Source organism: Conger conger, chromosome 3 (genome assembly GCF_963514075.1).
Source record: "Conger conger chromosome 3, fConCon1.1, whole genome shotgun sequence".
NCBI classification, from domain to species: domain Eukaryota; kingdom Metazoa; phylum Chordata; class Actinopteri; order Anguilliformes; family Congridae; genus Conger; species Conger conger.
In genome coordinates this window covers 58,122,200-58,138,119 of record NC_083762.1, presented here as the reverse complement: position 1 = coordinate 58,138,119, position 15,920 = coordinate 58,122,200, and the positions used below count along the sequence as shown (strand labels likewise).

Here is a 15,920-nt window from a genome sequence, read left to right as displayed (position 1 = left end):
TGCACCTGTGAAATGTGCGAATTTAATAATAAAATGTGTTGCAAGTTCACATTGTGACATTATTTTACACTGGCAAAGCCAAAGGGTACGTAAAATTACTCCAAATCATGCAGAATTACAGGAGCGTTTCACTGGAAGTGAGATCCTGAAGGCACATCTGGGTAAATTTTGAGGTGCGGATCGGTTTTGACTGTACACTGGCAGGGGCAGTGCCCAGACAGCTTCACGTCACCCAAGGGAACACGGTACCAGTATTCATTGCTCCAGCGACTGTTGGCTGTTCCGGTTAGTTGTCTTCACTATCTCGAGCCGGCAGCAGGGGGCGTATTCAGCATACTTGTACGTTGGACTTCTGGACATTGGAGGGAAATATTATATATCCTACCATATGATAAATATGTCATATCAAGCCTTTCCTCAACTGTAGTACAGACTGAGATCATACAGTTTTTCCATGTACTTCTGGAAGCGGTGACAAAACTACAGTCCTGCCTGGCCGCGGTCTAAATCTATGAGGGACGGAGACTGCAGCTCTCGCGTTTATTTTTAGAGCCTCAAACCGTGGGTGCGCGGTTCAGCTGTCGTCTGGTAGAAAAAGCCATATCTCCGCTGCTTTCTGAAACTAATTCCCACCAGGGACGGAAACATGGACACACCTTCCAAAGCTAAAAACCAAATCGGAGAGACCAACCAAGTGCACCAGCTGTGTGGATTTTATGTCCGCCAGAACTACACGGCGCAGAGGAAGTAGCTTATTCTGACTGAAATGGGAATTATTTAGACTTTTTCTAGCCTTCTCACACATGAGTTAGTTCACAAGCTAAATGTAGGTTAAATAATTGACATGCAATATCTCCACAATCTGACATCGTTCTCCACCTATATTACAACGCTTATCATGTAACCATGTAAACATCTTTGAATGGGTTTCCGCACCCTTAAAACCTCAAATCACAGTTGTCCGAAATCTGCATGTAGATAACTCGTTACTTTCTTGATGCATAGGCATATGCATAGGCTATTGGCTAGCCTATAACTTTTATAATGTTTTGTGACATCAACACGAACAAAGATAATGAATATCGTTTAATTTAGCAGCGTGTCTACTTTTATAATATGTATTCTTATTCATGGATTGGCCTGATCAAATGATATAAATTAGATCAGGCCTACTTCTTGGAATAACCTACTTTAAACTCACAGACTCCAAATATAGCATATAGTGAGCTCTGTTAATAATAGTCTAGAAACTGAAATAAAATAACATTTACAATCCGCTCTCCTGAGCAGCTCTTTCTGGCGTTCCACCTTAAGTCAGGGACGTTAGGGAGCAGGAAGTCCAAGCGATAGGAGGGACTTCACACTGTACTTCCATGTTGATTCTGTGGACGAACGCTCCTGATGTCCTTATATAGTAGATATAGCCTATCTGTATTAAACGCTACGTCGTTGCACGTTTTGTATGTAAACGCTGTCGTTTTGCTAACATAAAACGTATATGCTTGTTTAGGGAACATGGCTGACGGCGGAGATGATGGAGACGTGGATGAGCCGCCCAATATGGGTTATCCCTTGGTCACTATCACGGAGCTACCCGGCAGCACAGCGGCAGGTACTTGAAAGCTTTGGTGAATGACATCATTCTCTGGTCCCTGATAACATAACCTAAGGAGTGTTTCCGAGACATGTACTACAGATTCTTTCGAGAGTTACAGGCAGACAGCACTGTATCATTGAAGGACAGAAACAACAGATAGATAGATATCAGATATCAACAAGACAGATATCAGAAATAAGTATTTACAGTGTCAGAATGGGCGAAATTATTATTCATCTTTAGGATTTCACGTATAGAATTTAACTTACCATGTGCAATAAGTGAGATTCCTAACAAGGCTGCTATTACAACCACCGTATTATTACTAGAAATTTGGCAATGTTAATGCTTAAAGGTGAAAAAATATTTTCACAAGCCACATTCAAATATTACACCATCCATTATTATTAACATAAAACAAACTGTACAGCCAGCATTGAATTGAATAAAGAAAGTTAAACATAAATGCTGAAATGTGTTGGCAGAAATCTTTAGTTGTGAACTGTTTGGCTAAATTTAAAATTTTATCGGTACCATGAAAAAAAAGACCCAACAAATGTGCAAATGTGCTCTCTCTTAGTGGCTGCCCAAAGCAATCTCTGCACAGATAAGTTCATCAGCAGTGAAAGGTGTGAATATTGGACGAGGTACAATGGGCGGGTAATTCAAATTTGGAAAAACTGTAGCCAACCTCCCATATTAGACAAAGGGGGGGCATTGACCAAGTTGCTCCCTCGCATGTGGTCGCTCAGTATGTTCAGTAATCTCATCCGAATGTTTTCATAAAAATGATCTGGGTTTTAACTGTGTCTCAGGTGTATCTTGCGGTTATTTAGCTTTTCCAATTGCAGTCTGACATTGTTTTTTCTGACTCTCATCTTGTGGTAGCCAGTAAAAATACTTTATTAGGTAAGTCACTTAGATCACATTTTTCCCCCATCCTGCTTTTGAAGTGAACATTAACTCCAGCTCCTGACCCATATCTATGATTGTATACGTTGCAGTGCTGCCACATGATTGGCTGATTAGATAATCGCATGAATAAGTAGGTGTACAGGTGATCCTAATAAAGTGCTCAGTGAGTGTAAATTCATTCTGTCGCCGACATTGTACGTTGTATTGTAAAGTGTATTGTAAAGACATGTATTGCCTGTGACATTAATTTTTGTAAGTTTATTTATGAGTAGAGGTGTTATTATTTAGTTGTGGTAGTAAGCAATAAAAGTCGCAACAATTTGTTCACAACTGCAACAATGTTATCACAACCAAAACTCCTGTTGTTTGGTTAAACTTTAGAACAATATGAATAATTGATTTAAAAAAATCCAAGATATTATGCTGGTGAAGGTTTATATAATCTCATAAATCAGAATCTATTAAATTCATATGATCAAATACTCAGTAAAAATATAAAAATAAATTCCTTCTCTCACCAACGTAAAATCCACTGTGCAGGCTTGGGTAGGTAGTGTTGATCAGCTAATGAGAGTGTGGTAGTGCAGGCTTGGGTAGGTAGTGTTGATGAACTGATGAGACAGTGATAGTGCAGGCTTGGGTAGGTAGTGTTGATCAGCTGATGAGACAGTGGTAGTGCAGGATTTGGTAGGTAGTGTTGATCAGTTGATGAGACAGTGATAGTGCAGGATTGAATAGGTAGTGGTGATGTTCTCCACTCTGTCTCCTGTGCAGGTCGTAATCTGAAAGAATGGCTGCAGGAGCAGTTCAGTGATAATCCCCTGGAGCCATGTGAGGATATGCGCCTCCACAACGCTGCTTACGTGGGAGACCTGGACACCCTCAAATCCCTCTTGCAGGAAGACACTTTCAAAGAGTAAGGCTGTGAATCAATTATACTGTACAGCATTGAGTTTGTGAATCAATCACAATTTCAGACAGTGAGACCCTGAAACAATCATGCTATTCAGCATGTGTCCTTCAACCAATCACAATTTCAAACAGTGGGGCACTTAACCAATTGTACTTTACAGAATTGAGCCCCTTAAGGCAGGTAACACTGTGCAACATCTGCTGGCAATTACATGTTAGATTGTGTTATGTAGCCCAAATAATATCTTGCTCAGTATAGCTGTCTTGGAGTCAGATTGTGCAATAAGATCCAAAGAGTTATTTGAGATTCTATCCTACATTTACAGTACATAATCTGAAATTGATGCACAAAATTGCAGGATGGTGTCTTGAAAAACAGAAACAAGCCATTGGAGTAAAAGCCTTAAATAAAAAAAGAAGACTTTGGAGCCAATTATGGTTTGGGAAGAGAGAACAGTATAGACTGTTGATTCTACAGAGTGAACTCTGGAAAATGTCATGTATTCCAACCAATTCTGTCAACATGGTTAGGTAATTAGTCTGCCCAAATAGTGAACAACATATTCCATATAACTTTGGTATATACAATAAAAGTCATTACTGTCTATTTGACAGAAGTTGTTTACATCATGCATTGCTGTGTCCCTATTGGCTGTTCAGTAGATTTTTTACAGTCTATAGTCGTAGAAGCAAGAATGTGGCCTGCAATTTCTGACACTGCTAGTCTTCTGTCTGAGGCTAAATTTCACTAAAACATCCCACCAGTAAGTATGTGATCTGATGGCTGATTTTGGTTCACAATAAAATAATTATTATATAATTTGTACAGGAATACATTACCATGGCAAATATTGCACAGTGCATACCCACATTTAACCAATCAAAATTTCGAACACAGAGGGCGTGAACTAATTGTACTGTAAGGCATTGAGTCCCTGAATCAATTACAATTTCACATAGCAAGGCCCTGAACCAATCATACTTTACAGCATTGAGTTTCATAACCAATTTCAAACAGATCCTTTGAGGTCCTGAATCAGTCATACTTTGCTGCAGGGAGGCCCTGCACCAATCACACAAACTACCTACCCAAATAATTTAACTCAACCCAGATCATGTGGTGAGCCTGTGTGTGTTCGTGTGTCTTTGTAATGATAACTAGTCATGTGTTATGAAATCAGAATTTTAGTGGATTAATTTGCATGTTCTACTATCTATAGGGCGGCCTGTAGCGCAGTGGTTAAGGTGCATGACTGCGACCAGTGGTTTGATCCCCGGTGTAGCCACAACACAGCCGCTGGGCCCTTGAGCAAGGCCCTGCATTGCTCCAGGGGAGGATTGTCTCCTGCTTAGTCTAATCAACTGTACGTCGCTCTGGATAAGATAAGCCAAATGCCATTAACGTAATGTAAAAATCTTCTGACACTAATTCTACGTCTCCCCCCAAACGCAGTCGGATCAATGAGAAATCGGTGTGGTGCTGTGGCTGGCTGCCCTGCACCCCGCTGCGAATCGCGGCCACTGCCGGGCACGGGGCCTGTGTGAGCTACCTGATCCAGCAGGGGGCGGAGGTGGACCTGGTGGACGTGAAGGGACAGACTGCCCTTTATGTGGCTGTGGTTAATGGCCATCTGGACTGTGTGAAGATCCTGCTGGAGGCTGGCGCTAACCCCAACGGCAGCCGGCACCACCGCAGCACGCCGGTGTACCACGCGGCCAGGGTGGGCAGGGTGGACATCCTGCGGGAACTCATCAGGTGACGCCATCCCTCCTGGATAAAGCTGGCATGATGTGCTATGGCCTCCACTGAACAGCTGTGCAGACAGTGTAATCATTAGAGCGTTTGCTTAGGTTTACTAAGATTTACTACGGTTGTTACGGCTAAAACAGTAACAGTGAAGTCTGCAGTACTATATCGCTGCAGTAACAGTGTAGTCTGTAGTACTATATCACTGCAGTAACTGAAGTCTGTAGTACTATATCACTGCAGTAACAGTGCAGTCTGTAGTACTATATCACTGCAGTAACAGTGCAGTCTGTAGTACTATATCACTGCAGTAACAGTGCAGTCTGTAGTACTATATCACTGCAGTAACAGTGCAGTCTGTAGTACTATATCACTGCAGTAACAGTGCAGTCTGTAGTACTATATCACTGCAGTAACAGTGAAGTCTGTAGTACTATATCACTGCAGTAACAGTGAAGTCTGTAGTACTATATCACTGCAGTAACAGTGAAGTCTGTAGTACTATATCACTGCAGTAACAGTGCAGTCTGTAGTACTATATCACTGCAGTAACAGTGCAGTCTGTAGTGCTATATCACTGTGTTGCAGGTTCAACGCCGATGTGAATGTGGACCACCAGCTCATGCCCAGTCCCCTGTTCGGCGCCCGCACTCTGTCCTCCCTGGTGGTGTGCCCGCTGTACATCAGCGCCGCCTATCACCACCTGCAGTGCTTCCGGCTGCTTCTGCAGGCCGGCGCCAACCCCGATTACAACTACACCGGCCCCGTGAGCTGCGAGGCCCTGTGCAGGGGCCTGGCTTCCTGTCTGCTGGACGCGGTGCTGAAACACGGGTGCGAGCCGGCCTTCGTCAGCCTGCTGATAGGTCACGGGGCCAACCCCGCCCTGGTGCCCTGGGAGGTGCCCGACCCTGACGCCGCAGGCAGGATGAGGGTCAACTCCGAGGCCCTGCTCATCTTCCAGGAGTCCAGAAGTGCGTCCTTTCCCCCAACCCCATATCTGTGTGTGAATCATGGGTGCGGGGGGATACCTGTCCCTATGTTTTTGAGGCATTCACAAGCAGGTCAATGCAGAACAATGATATACTATGTTTAAAATTCACTAGGAATTATTAACGTCCAGAAACACTTTTTCGGTATTTATGCATGACTGTGAAAATTGGAATCTCAACTTTCTTGCGATATTAATAGCTTAATATTATTGCTTATTTAAATCCTAACTGCCACCAAACTGTTTTTGAGAAAAACTGCTCCACGGTTCAAAGCAATCATGTATTTGACCCAGGTCTGCTTCACATGCTGCAGGTCTGCAGTGGCTTCAGAAAGTATTCAGACCCTTTCACTTTTTGCACACTTTATTATGTTGTAGATTTTAAATGGGTAAAAGTGCAATTTTGCCCATCAATCTACACTCACTGACAAAGTGAAAACATGTTTCAGACCATTAATTCAGTACTTTGTAGAAGCCCCTTTAGTGGCAATTGCAGCTTCGAGTCTTCTCGGGTAAGTCTCTACAAGCTTTGCACACCTGAATTTGGGCAGTTTATCCCACTCTTCCTGGCAGATCCTCTCGAGCTCTGTCAGATTGGATGGGAAGCGTCTGTGAACTGCCATTTTCAGGTCTCTCCACAGATGTTCTATGGGGTTTAAGTCTGGGCTTTGGCTGGGCCACTCAAGGACAATCAGACTTGTCCCGAAGCCACTCCAGCGTTGTCTTGGCTGTATGCTTCAGGTCGATGTTGTGCTGAAAGGTGAACCGCCACTCCAGTCTGAGGTTGTCTGCAGAGAACTTCTGAAGCTCTGTTAGAGTGACTGTTGGGTTCACCTCTCTTACCAAAGCCCGTCTTGCCTTTCTAAACTATGTCCACCCTGGTGTAAAATGCAGCTATGACCAGCTTGAAATACCAGGTACCGGCTGTTTCAAAACTTAGCTTGAGCTGTTTTTTTCAGCAGGGCAATCGATTCAGTTTGCTGTTTTCTTTGCTCTTTCTCCTCCAGGGAATCCCCAGAGACTGAGCCATGTTTGTCGCATCTCCATCCGGAGAGCCCTGGGGAAGCGGCGCCTGGCATACATCCCCTCTCTCCCTCTGCCCGATGCTGTCAAACTCTTCCTGCTGCATGACAACTGTTGAGGCCCCCTGCCTCCTTCTGCCGCCAGCTCCTCCCTTCTGCCCCCAGCTCCTGCCTTCCGCCCGCAGCTCCTGCCTTCTGTCCCAGCCCCTACTCTTAGTCCCCAGCTCCTGCCTACTGCCCCCAGTTCCTGCCTTCTGCCCCCACTCCTGCCGTCTGCCCCCAGCTCCTGCCCCCAGCTCCTGCCTCCAACGCCCAGCCCCTCCTTCTGCCCCCAGCTCCTGCCTTGTGACCCCAGCTCCTGCCTTCCGCCCCCAGCCCCTGCCTCCTGCCCCCAGCTCCTGCCTCCAACGCCCAGCCCCTCCTTCTGCCCCCAGCTCCTGCCTTGTGCCCCCAGCTCCTGCCTTCAACGCCCAGCCCCTCCTTCTGCCCCCAACTCCTGCCTTCTGCCCCTAGCTCCTGCCTTCCGCCCCCAGCCCGTGCCTCCTGCCCCCAGCTCCTGCCTCCAACGCCCAGCCCCTCCTTCTGCCCCCAGCTCCTGCCTTCTGCCCCTAGCTCCTGCCTTCCGCCCCCAGCCCGTGCCTCCTGCCCCCAGCTCCTGCCTCCAATGCCCAGCCCCTCCTTCTGCCCCCAGCTCCTGCCTTCTGCCCCTAGCTCCTGCTTCTTTCTCTGCCCCAGCTTTCTCCCAGTGTTTTTGAGTTGTACCTCCCTGGCCACACGTTCCGTGTTGTCTGTCTGCAGGGGCGAATCTATCTGCTGCATCCGACCGCGTCCCCCTTTAAAGCACTATTTACACCAGGGGTGTCAAGCTCTGCCTCTGGAGAGCCGCAGTATCTGCTGGTTTTCAGTTTGTTCTTTAAGTGATTGGCTGAACTGTCAACCTTGCTCTCAAGGCCTTATTTAGCTGGTGATTGAAAGGAAACCAGAAATACCTGGTGTACTGCGTTCACCTAGGACTCGAGTTTGACACACCTGGTTTGCACTAACCGAGAGCCAGATAAACAAGCTGGAAACACTGAACACTGGCTGGCCTTAGCCTAGACATGGCAGGTCTATGCCTGGGCTGTGCCATTAACCCATTATGACTGTGACTGATTTCAATATGCAAATCAGTGACTGTGGAAAAACAGGTTCATAAACATTTGTCCAAACAAACACTCCCCTTGGGGTTTTTATTTTGCCTTCGAAGCAAACCATTTTGGAATGACATAGTTCATATGTGACATAACAATGAGCACAACCTTTTATCTGCCTCAGGACTCCCATTATTGAGAAAATTTTCAAGATCAATGGGAAATTTAAAGTTACTTTACGTGGATATTATGAGTACATCGTTATTTTAAAATAAATGTCGCAAACAGCGATGATTGCTATGTGCTCTCTTGATGAATGGTTAGAATTACTCTAGTTGAGCAGGCAGACAGAGATCTCCTCATGCAGCTCTGTGTGTTTGGTTTGTTCCCTGGATTGCACATTTACAGTCAACTCTGCATTTCCAGTATCATTCAATGAAACCCAATGTTTTTTCTCTCTGTAATACTGTGAAATTGTGTTTAAAAAATGAGTGCGAAGTAAAAATCTTGGCTGCAAGATGCTGAGTTACACCCAAATCCAGAAAAAAACATGCTAGAGTTCCCTCCGAGAAGGTTCCCTCTATCAGAGTTCCCACTTAGACAGATCCCTCTATCAGAGTTCCCCCTTAGACAGTTCCCTCTATCAGAGTTCCCACTTAGACAGTTCCCTCCATTAGAGTTCCCACTTAGACAGATCCCTCTATCAGAGTTCCCCCTTAGACAGATCCCTCTATCAGAGTTCCCACTTAGACAGATCCCTCTATCTGAGTTCCCACTTAGACAGATCCCTCTATCAGAGTCCCCCCTTAGACAGATCCCTCTATCAGAGTTCCCCCTTAGACAGATCCCTCTATCAGAGTTCCACCTTAGACAGATCCCTCTATCTGAGTTCCCCCTTAGACAGATCCCTCTATCAGAGTTCCCACTTAGACAGATCCCTCTATCAGAGTTCCCCCTTAGACAGATCCCTCTATCAGAGTTCCCCCTTAGACAGATCCCTCTATCAGAGTTCCCCCTTAGACAGATCCCTCTATCAGAGTTCCCCCTTAGACAGATCCCTCTATCTGAGTTCCCCCTTAGACAGACCCCTCTATCAGAGTTCCCACTTAGACAGATCCCTCTATCAGAGTTCCCCCTTAGACAGATCCCTCTATCAGAGTTTCCCCTTAGACAGATCCCTCTATCAGAGTTCCCCCTTAGACAGATCCCTCTATCTGAGTTCCCCCTTAGACAGACCCCTCTATCAGAGTTCCCACTTAGACAGATCCCTCTATCAGAGTTCCCCCTTAGACAGATCCCTCTATCAGAGTTCCCCCTTAGATCCCTCTATCAGAGTTCCCCCATAGCCAGTTCCCTCAATGAGAGCTCCCTCTGTCCTTTGTGAAAATTCCCCACATTAGTGTAGTGGAGAATACATCTCAGTTAGTGTAAGAAGTGCAGTCCTTCTACAGCTTTATTCACACTCTCAATATTATATGCAACCTACAGTTTGTGTGCTTTGGTCGCAAAGTCTGAAAATTTTCAGACTTTCTCAGCTTGCTTCCAGAGAAGGTGTTTATGAAGGTAATAAACATGACTTGCTGAATGCTCAGTTCTGTCTGCATCATTTTCATTGACTTGGTACCAGTAGCTAACCAGTAATTTGCTGTCCACCACGGGTGAGTCTTGTTTGAAAGAAATAACAAATAAATTGAACCAAAACTCCCCACCATTTTGACAACAGAAAATTGACCTGAGAAATAATGTTGGTCAGGGAAAAACTAGATTCCTTTGCGGAAGAGTCTTGCAAGGCTATCTCAAGGTTCTTCCGGAGACCTGGAAGAAAACCCCAGAAGCAAACTTTCTTGTGATATTAATAGCTTAATATTATTGTTTATTTAAATCATAACTGTCGCCAAACTGAGAACTTTCCATGTATGATTTGACAAAATGTTTCCGTACAAACAAGCCGCTGTGACCTCCCTACACAAAATTATACAACTTGATTCCTAATGATAATCCATCCATCCATCCATTATCTGAACCCGCTTATCCTGAACAGGCTCGCAGGGGGGCTGGAGCCTATCCCAGCATACATTGGGCGAAAGGCAGGAATACACCCTGGACAGGTCGCCAGTCCATCGCAGGGCACACACACCATTCACTCACACACTCATACCTACGGGCAATTTAGACTCTCCAATCAGCCTAACCTGCATGTCTTTGGACTGTGGGAGGAAACCGGAGTACCCGGAGGAAACCCACGCAGACACAGGGAGAACATGCAAACTCCGCACAGAGAGGCCCTGGCCAACGGGGATTCGAACCCAGGACCTCCTTGCTGTGAGGCGGCAGTGCTACCCACTGCGCCATCCGTGCCACCTCCTAATGATAAGGACTCAAATATTATAAACACTGTTATTAACACTCTAGAAAACACATTGGCATTAAAGAAAACAATGGAATTTCATCTGCCTTTGTTTCCTCCCAACAGATACCTTTGCAGCTCATAGTTCTAAATAGTGGGTGGCAATGCCAACAAGCCAAGCATTTTTGCACATGATAGCATGCTGTCTTGCTTCCATGTTTCTCTCTCTCTCTCTCTCTCTCTCTCTCTCTCTCTCTCTCTCTCTCTCTCTCTCTCCTTTTCTTATCAGAGGGCAACATTGTGCTGCAAAATAAATCATATTTTATTTGTAGTTTTAACTGTTTGTTTTCCTTTTTTCCCGCTTTGGCACTCGCAAATCTTGCTTTGCTGCACGCCAAATATTTCTCTATGCAGGAAGAACCTGGCATGTCTCGGAAAGCTTTCTGCATTCAGTAAGACACAGGTCACTTTGCACAATGCATTGTTACGACAGGAAATTCAGCCAAAGTAATGAGTAATATGTGGTTTATAAAAGGGATGAATACGTAGCCCACTTCTGTTCCCGTTGATAGAGAACTTACTCATTACACTGTGGTTAATATACAATTGGATTCATGAGATCTGTAAGCATTTACTCCCATAAATAGGTCCTGTATTTTATTTAGTGTTCCTCTGAGGTACAAAGATGTCTGAGAATTCTCATGTAACTTTATATGCCACCAGTCCCTGAATCAATCTTTTTTGTAAACTTGAAATATGTGGTTTCTTAGTTGTCATGACAATGAAACCACATTTCCCAGTAAACCACAGGCAGTTGAACAGCAGGGCCTGGGAACTGCTGGGATCTGCCAGCTTCTTCAACCTTGGAGACCAATCAGATTCTTAATTTAGGACTGCACCAAGGAAAACAGGGAAAAGGTGATTGCACACACACACACACTGGTACACAACAAAACAGGATTATATAGTATTGTACACACAAAGAGATACACTAAATTGTTTGTTTTTCTCCATCTGTAATTGTGGGTCCAAGGATAGACTTGGACAGAACAGATTCCTGGGCCAGGTCACTCTTGCCCATAATTCTCATAAACATTTCTGAGTTTTTACAAATATGTTCTACAGGTTAGGCCAGTTAGCTTGCCATAAGACCATATAGGACAGGCTAATTCACTTTAACCACAATTTACTCAATTGTATTGCTGTGTTCTAATTTAAGTTGGTTCTGATTAATTAAAGCTAGTAACATAATGTAAAAAATTGTCTTAGCTTCTTAATTAGTTCGGGAGATGTCTTACAGTATGTCGGTTAGGAGTTGCCAGCAGATGGCTGTGGAGACCACGCACTTTTCTACTAAGAAAGGACTTAGGCCTATCGGAAATATCTGATGACACGGAATTATTGAAAAAGTAGCGTCTTGATTGTCGGTGTATTCTGTAAAATATGTTGTATATTCTACTACTGAACGTAATAATGTTCCCACAGCATAAATTGAAGTTATGCCACTACGGTTCGGCGACTGGAAAAAAGTGATGAATTGGGCCCATTACAGTCAGCAGTCAGTAGAGCTATTCATGACACTATCAAGGCTTTGACAGTTCCGATGTCAGGCAGTTCACTGATTTCCCTACGCATCTCGGAACCATCCATCAGAAGCTAGAGGCTTGGATTGCGGGAGTTCCCTGGGTTGCTGGAGTTATTGACGGTCTCTGTATACATTTCGATCATGAGATGAGTATCGGAGTATCGATTATCGGTCCTGGGACTTAGGCTACCAGTGGCTGTGAGATTATCATTATGAATCAAAATCTCCATTTTCTATGATGTGGAAAGTAGGCTACGTTGTATATAATCTCTCCTCACATTCGTCTGGAGTTTGTTTAGTGGAAGGGAAGGAGGAATTAATAGCTAGCTAGATTTCTTCTTCTTACATTCTTCCATTTTAATACTCCGCTTGATGTAATTGACGATTTCTTGCTGCGTCCAGTTATATTTTCGCGTTGTTGAATCCAATATCTCAGCGTAGTACGCCGTATTATAGTCTATGCTACAGCTCTTCACAATTAGTTATGATATGATTAGCAGACGTTAATTCCCCAGTGGGACATGATTGTTAATTGTATGATCATATACAGCAGGCTTGTGAACTATAGGATCCTATAGAACACATTTGTGTACTGTAGGTCCCTATAGAGCAATTTGATATTTGATATTGTCAGGCAGGCTATTTTAGGATTACTGTAAAACAGGTCAGGTCAGTATCGGCAAGGATCCTATAGGACAGGCTATTGTAGTATTGTGTAGGACAGGTAATTTAATGTGGGATCCTACTTTTGTAGGATCCCACATCTTTTGTAGTAATAGCCGTATACAGTATTAACACTCATATACTCCAGAATTATTTGCAAATAATACCTTTATTCACCTCAGATTGATTTTCCAACATGTGTATAGCAGTGTGCTTTATTAAACAGTCAATGGACAGTTCAGTCAGTCCACATATTTCTCATGGGATTTAAGTCTGGAGACTGAGGTAGCCATTGCAGAACATGATTGTTGTTTTTACTTAACTATATCTGTGTGGCTGTACACTTGGAGTCATTACCCTGCTGGACAAAATACCTATGGCCAAGACTCAGCTTCCTAGCAAAGGTGATCAGATTTTCTCCCAAGATTTTGTGGTACTTTGTTGAATTCATGGTGCCATTAATCTTAAATAGTACCCCTAGACCACTGGTAGCAAAACATCTCCAAACATCAATGACCCACTGCCATATTTGACAGTAGGTATAAGGTGCTTCGTTTTGTATTTCACTTTACCACCAAACATGTTGATGGTGTGCATGGTCAAAATCTCACTGCAAATGGCACACTCATATATAAATGTACATACACCCACTTTATTAGGAACACTATACTAATACTGGGTAGGGCCTCCCTTTGCTCTCAAAACAGCCTAAATTCTCGATTCTGTTCCATGTTGATATGATTGCATCACACAATTTCTGTGGTCAAAATCACTGAGATCACATTTTTCCCCATTCTGACTGGTGAACATTAACTGAAGCTCCTGAACTGTATTTGCATGATTTTATACATTGCTCTACTGCCACATGATTGGCTGAATAGATAATTGCATGACTGCAATCGCATGGTGTACAGGTGTTCCTAATACAGTGTATAAGCACACACACACAATTATACATAAACTCATGCATACTCATAGGTATGATATATCACGGCTGGGCTGGGACAATAATTAAGGCTGGGAATCTTACTATATTTCTGTTAACAGAAATATTAGTGTATTAGTGTATTTACTACACATTCAATTCCCATTGTCCATGGCAAACATCCCCACAAATAACCACAAAATGACAAATGTGATGACATACATATAGATGTATACCAAAAGTGTAGTTCATCACAATCAACTTTTGTATAAAAATTTTTTTTTGCCTGTTTTCACGTGCACACACCATGGGATTATTTCCCTTTTTATGCAGTCAAGCCGTCTCATCAAGGAACTTTCTTACATTAAGTAAATTCTGTGTGTTTAGCCATTTCATTTCACTGTGGCCAATGGCATCATAAAATCGAGCCTAGCTGTTATTATACTATCAATTATTACAATATAAAAAGCTGTGGATTTTAGTGCAAAATAAATATCACTGACACTTGTGTTACAGACATACCAGTAGTTCACTTTAAAAATGAGCTGAGGCATAAGACATAAAGGAATAACACACACCCTGCTAGAGTCAGGCACAGTGTGCATAGCTGGTGTTCATTTTGAGCAATAGAATTTGGAGGAAAGTTGCAGAGGCCGGTGGGAATGCTGTAGTATTGCATGACTGCTCATGGAGGACCCTCTCCCCAGACATTGGATTTTGTGTAGAAGCACACTGCTGTTGTGGTTGGTGGGGGTTTATGGTTTAGGAAGTCTCTGATAGTTATGCTGATTTATAGAGAGAGAGAGAGAGAGAGAGAGAGAGGAGAGAGGAGAACACATTTCTTGTTAAAGGCACCAAAATAATTTTCCATTTCCATCATTTCCCGAAAAGTATGCAAGTGAAGTAATGAATAAGAGCATGATGTCATACAGTTATTGTTAGGGCTGAATTTTTCACTTTATGTGAATGTGGCAAAGGAGCAGTTTGCGAGAAGGAAGGAATACGATACGATACGATACGATACGATACGATACGATACGATACGATACGATACGATACGATACGATACACTTTATTAAAGCCCCTTAGGGAAATTTGTCTTGGACTCATGGCTACATACAGCTTATCAATGGCTCTACAAAGAAGATAACACATTACAAAAAGAACACATACAATCACAAACAACAGTCTTGCATATTCACGTTAATCATATTGCACCATCCCATATATTGCACCATCCCTTATATTGCACCATCCATCCCATATACTGTATTGCACCAACCCTTATATTGCACCATCCCATATATTGCACCATCCCTTATATTGCACCATCCATCCCATATACTGTATTGCACTAACCCTTATATTGCACCATCCCATATATTGCACCATCTCTTGAATACACATGACACTATCTAACAAACACACATGACACTATCTAACAAACTATATGGTATTTAAAATTCTGATGGAAGTAGGCACAAACGAATATCTAAACCGGTTAAGCTTCCATCTAGGTACCTTATACCGTCTGCCTGAGGGCAAGAGCTCATATTCACTATGGAGGACATGGGATGGGTCAGACAGTATTCTCTGCGTCTGACTAGAGACTGCGTCTGAATCAGAAGACCATGCCTACTGGCTATGTAGGCACACACCTGGACTACATTTTGAATGAGTCCAGGCTGTTAAAATGTGCGCTCTATTCTGCAGTAGGTAGCTGAAACTGGGGAATGACGGCAAGAGAGAGCTGTGTTCATGAGAGACAAGCAGCAGAGCTGTAAAGTGACAGAGTGAAAGCAACAGTCTGGTTCGACTTATTTAACCTTTATTATTTTTACCCAGGTCCGGTGAGGGTGATGGGCATTCATCAAGCTCTTCGAGAGGGAGGCCAGGGTGTGGAACTGGCTGGTAGAAGAGTGGGCACAGCACCTCCTACCGTTGCTGTCAGGGGAGGCACAACGAGCTGCCCTGAATATACTGGCTGGGGGCCTTGGCCGATTACTCCACCCTCCGGGCAGTAAGAGAGGTTTCCCAAGCCTCTACAGGGTTTTCTTCCTTTTACTTGCGAAGGCCCCATGGCATTTTG

General features: G+C 43.7%; 1 protein-coding gene across 3 annotated transcripts; it reads left to right on the top strand.

Moving 5' to 3' along the window:
• Positions 1-244: 244 nt before the first annotated feature.
• Positions 245-9,902, top strand: asb1 (ankyrin repeat and SOCS box containing 1). 3 transcript variants are annotated; one of them, XM_061234987.1, is made up of 6 exons: positions 245-339; positions 1,511-1,612; positions 3,287-3,428; positions 4,878-5,180; positions 5,760-6,142; positions 7,167-9,902. In XM_061234987.1, exons 2-6 carry the CDS (start codon positions 1,516-1,518, stop codon positions 7,298-7,300), a joined length of 1,059 nt encoding a protein of 352 aa, XP_061090971.1. In that variant the 5' UTR covers positions 245-339; positions 1,511-1,515; the 3' UTR covers positions 7,301-9,902. The 3 variants fall into 3 exon arrangements, with proteins under 3 accessions (XP_061090971.1, XP_061090972.1, XP_061090970.1); XM_061234988.1 differs by lacking the exon at positions 245-339 and adding an exon at positions 374-826; XM_061234986.1 differs by lacking the exon at positions 245-339 and having other exon boundaries at positions 1,382-1,612.
• Positions 9,903-15,920: the final 6,018 nt, after the last annotated feature.

What these genes read in the sequence shown, in the direction of transcription:
- asb1 (XM_061234987.1), top strand. Translation starts at nt 1,516, where the DNA reads ATGGCTGACGGCGGAGATGATGGAGACGTGGATGAGCCGCCCAATATG. An exon ending in CAGGAAGACACTTTCAAAGA is followed by an intron (nt 3,429 to 4,877) that starts GTAAGGCTGTGA and finishes CCCCAAACGCAG; the next exon opens with TCGGATCAATGAGAAATCGG. An exon ending in CATCTTCCAGGAGTCCAGAA is followed by an intron (nt 6,143 to 7,166) that starts GTGCGTCCTTTC and finishes TTTCTCCTCCAG; the next exon opens with GGAATCCCCAGAGACTGAGC.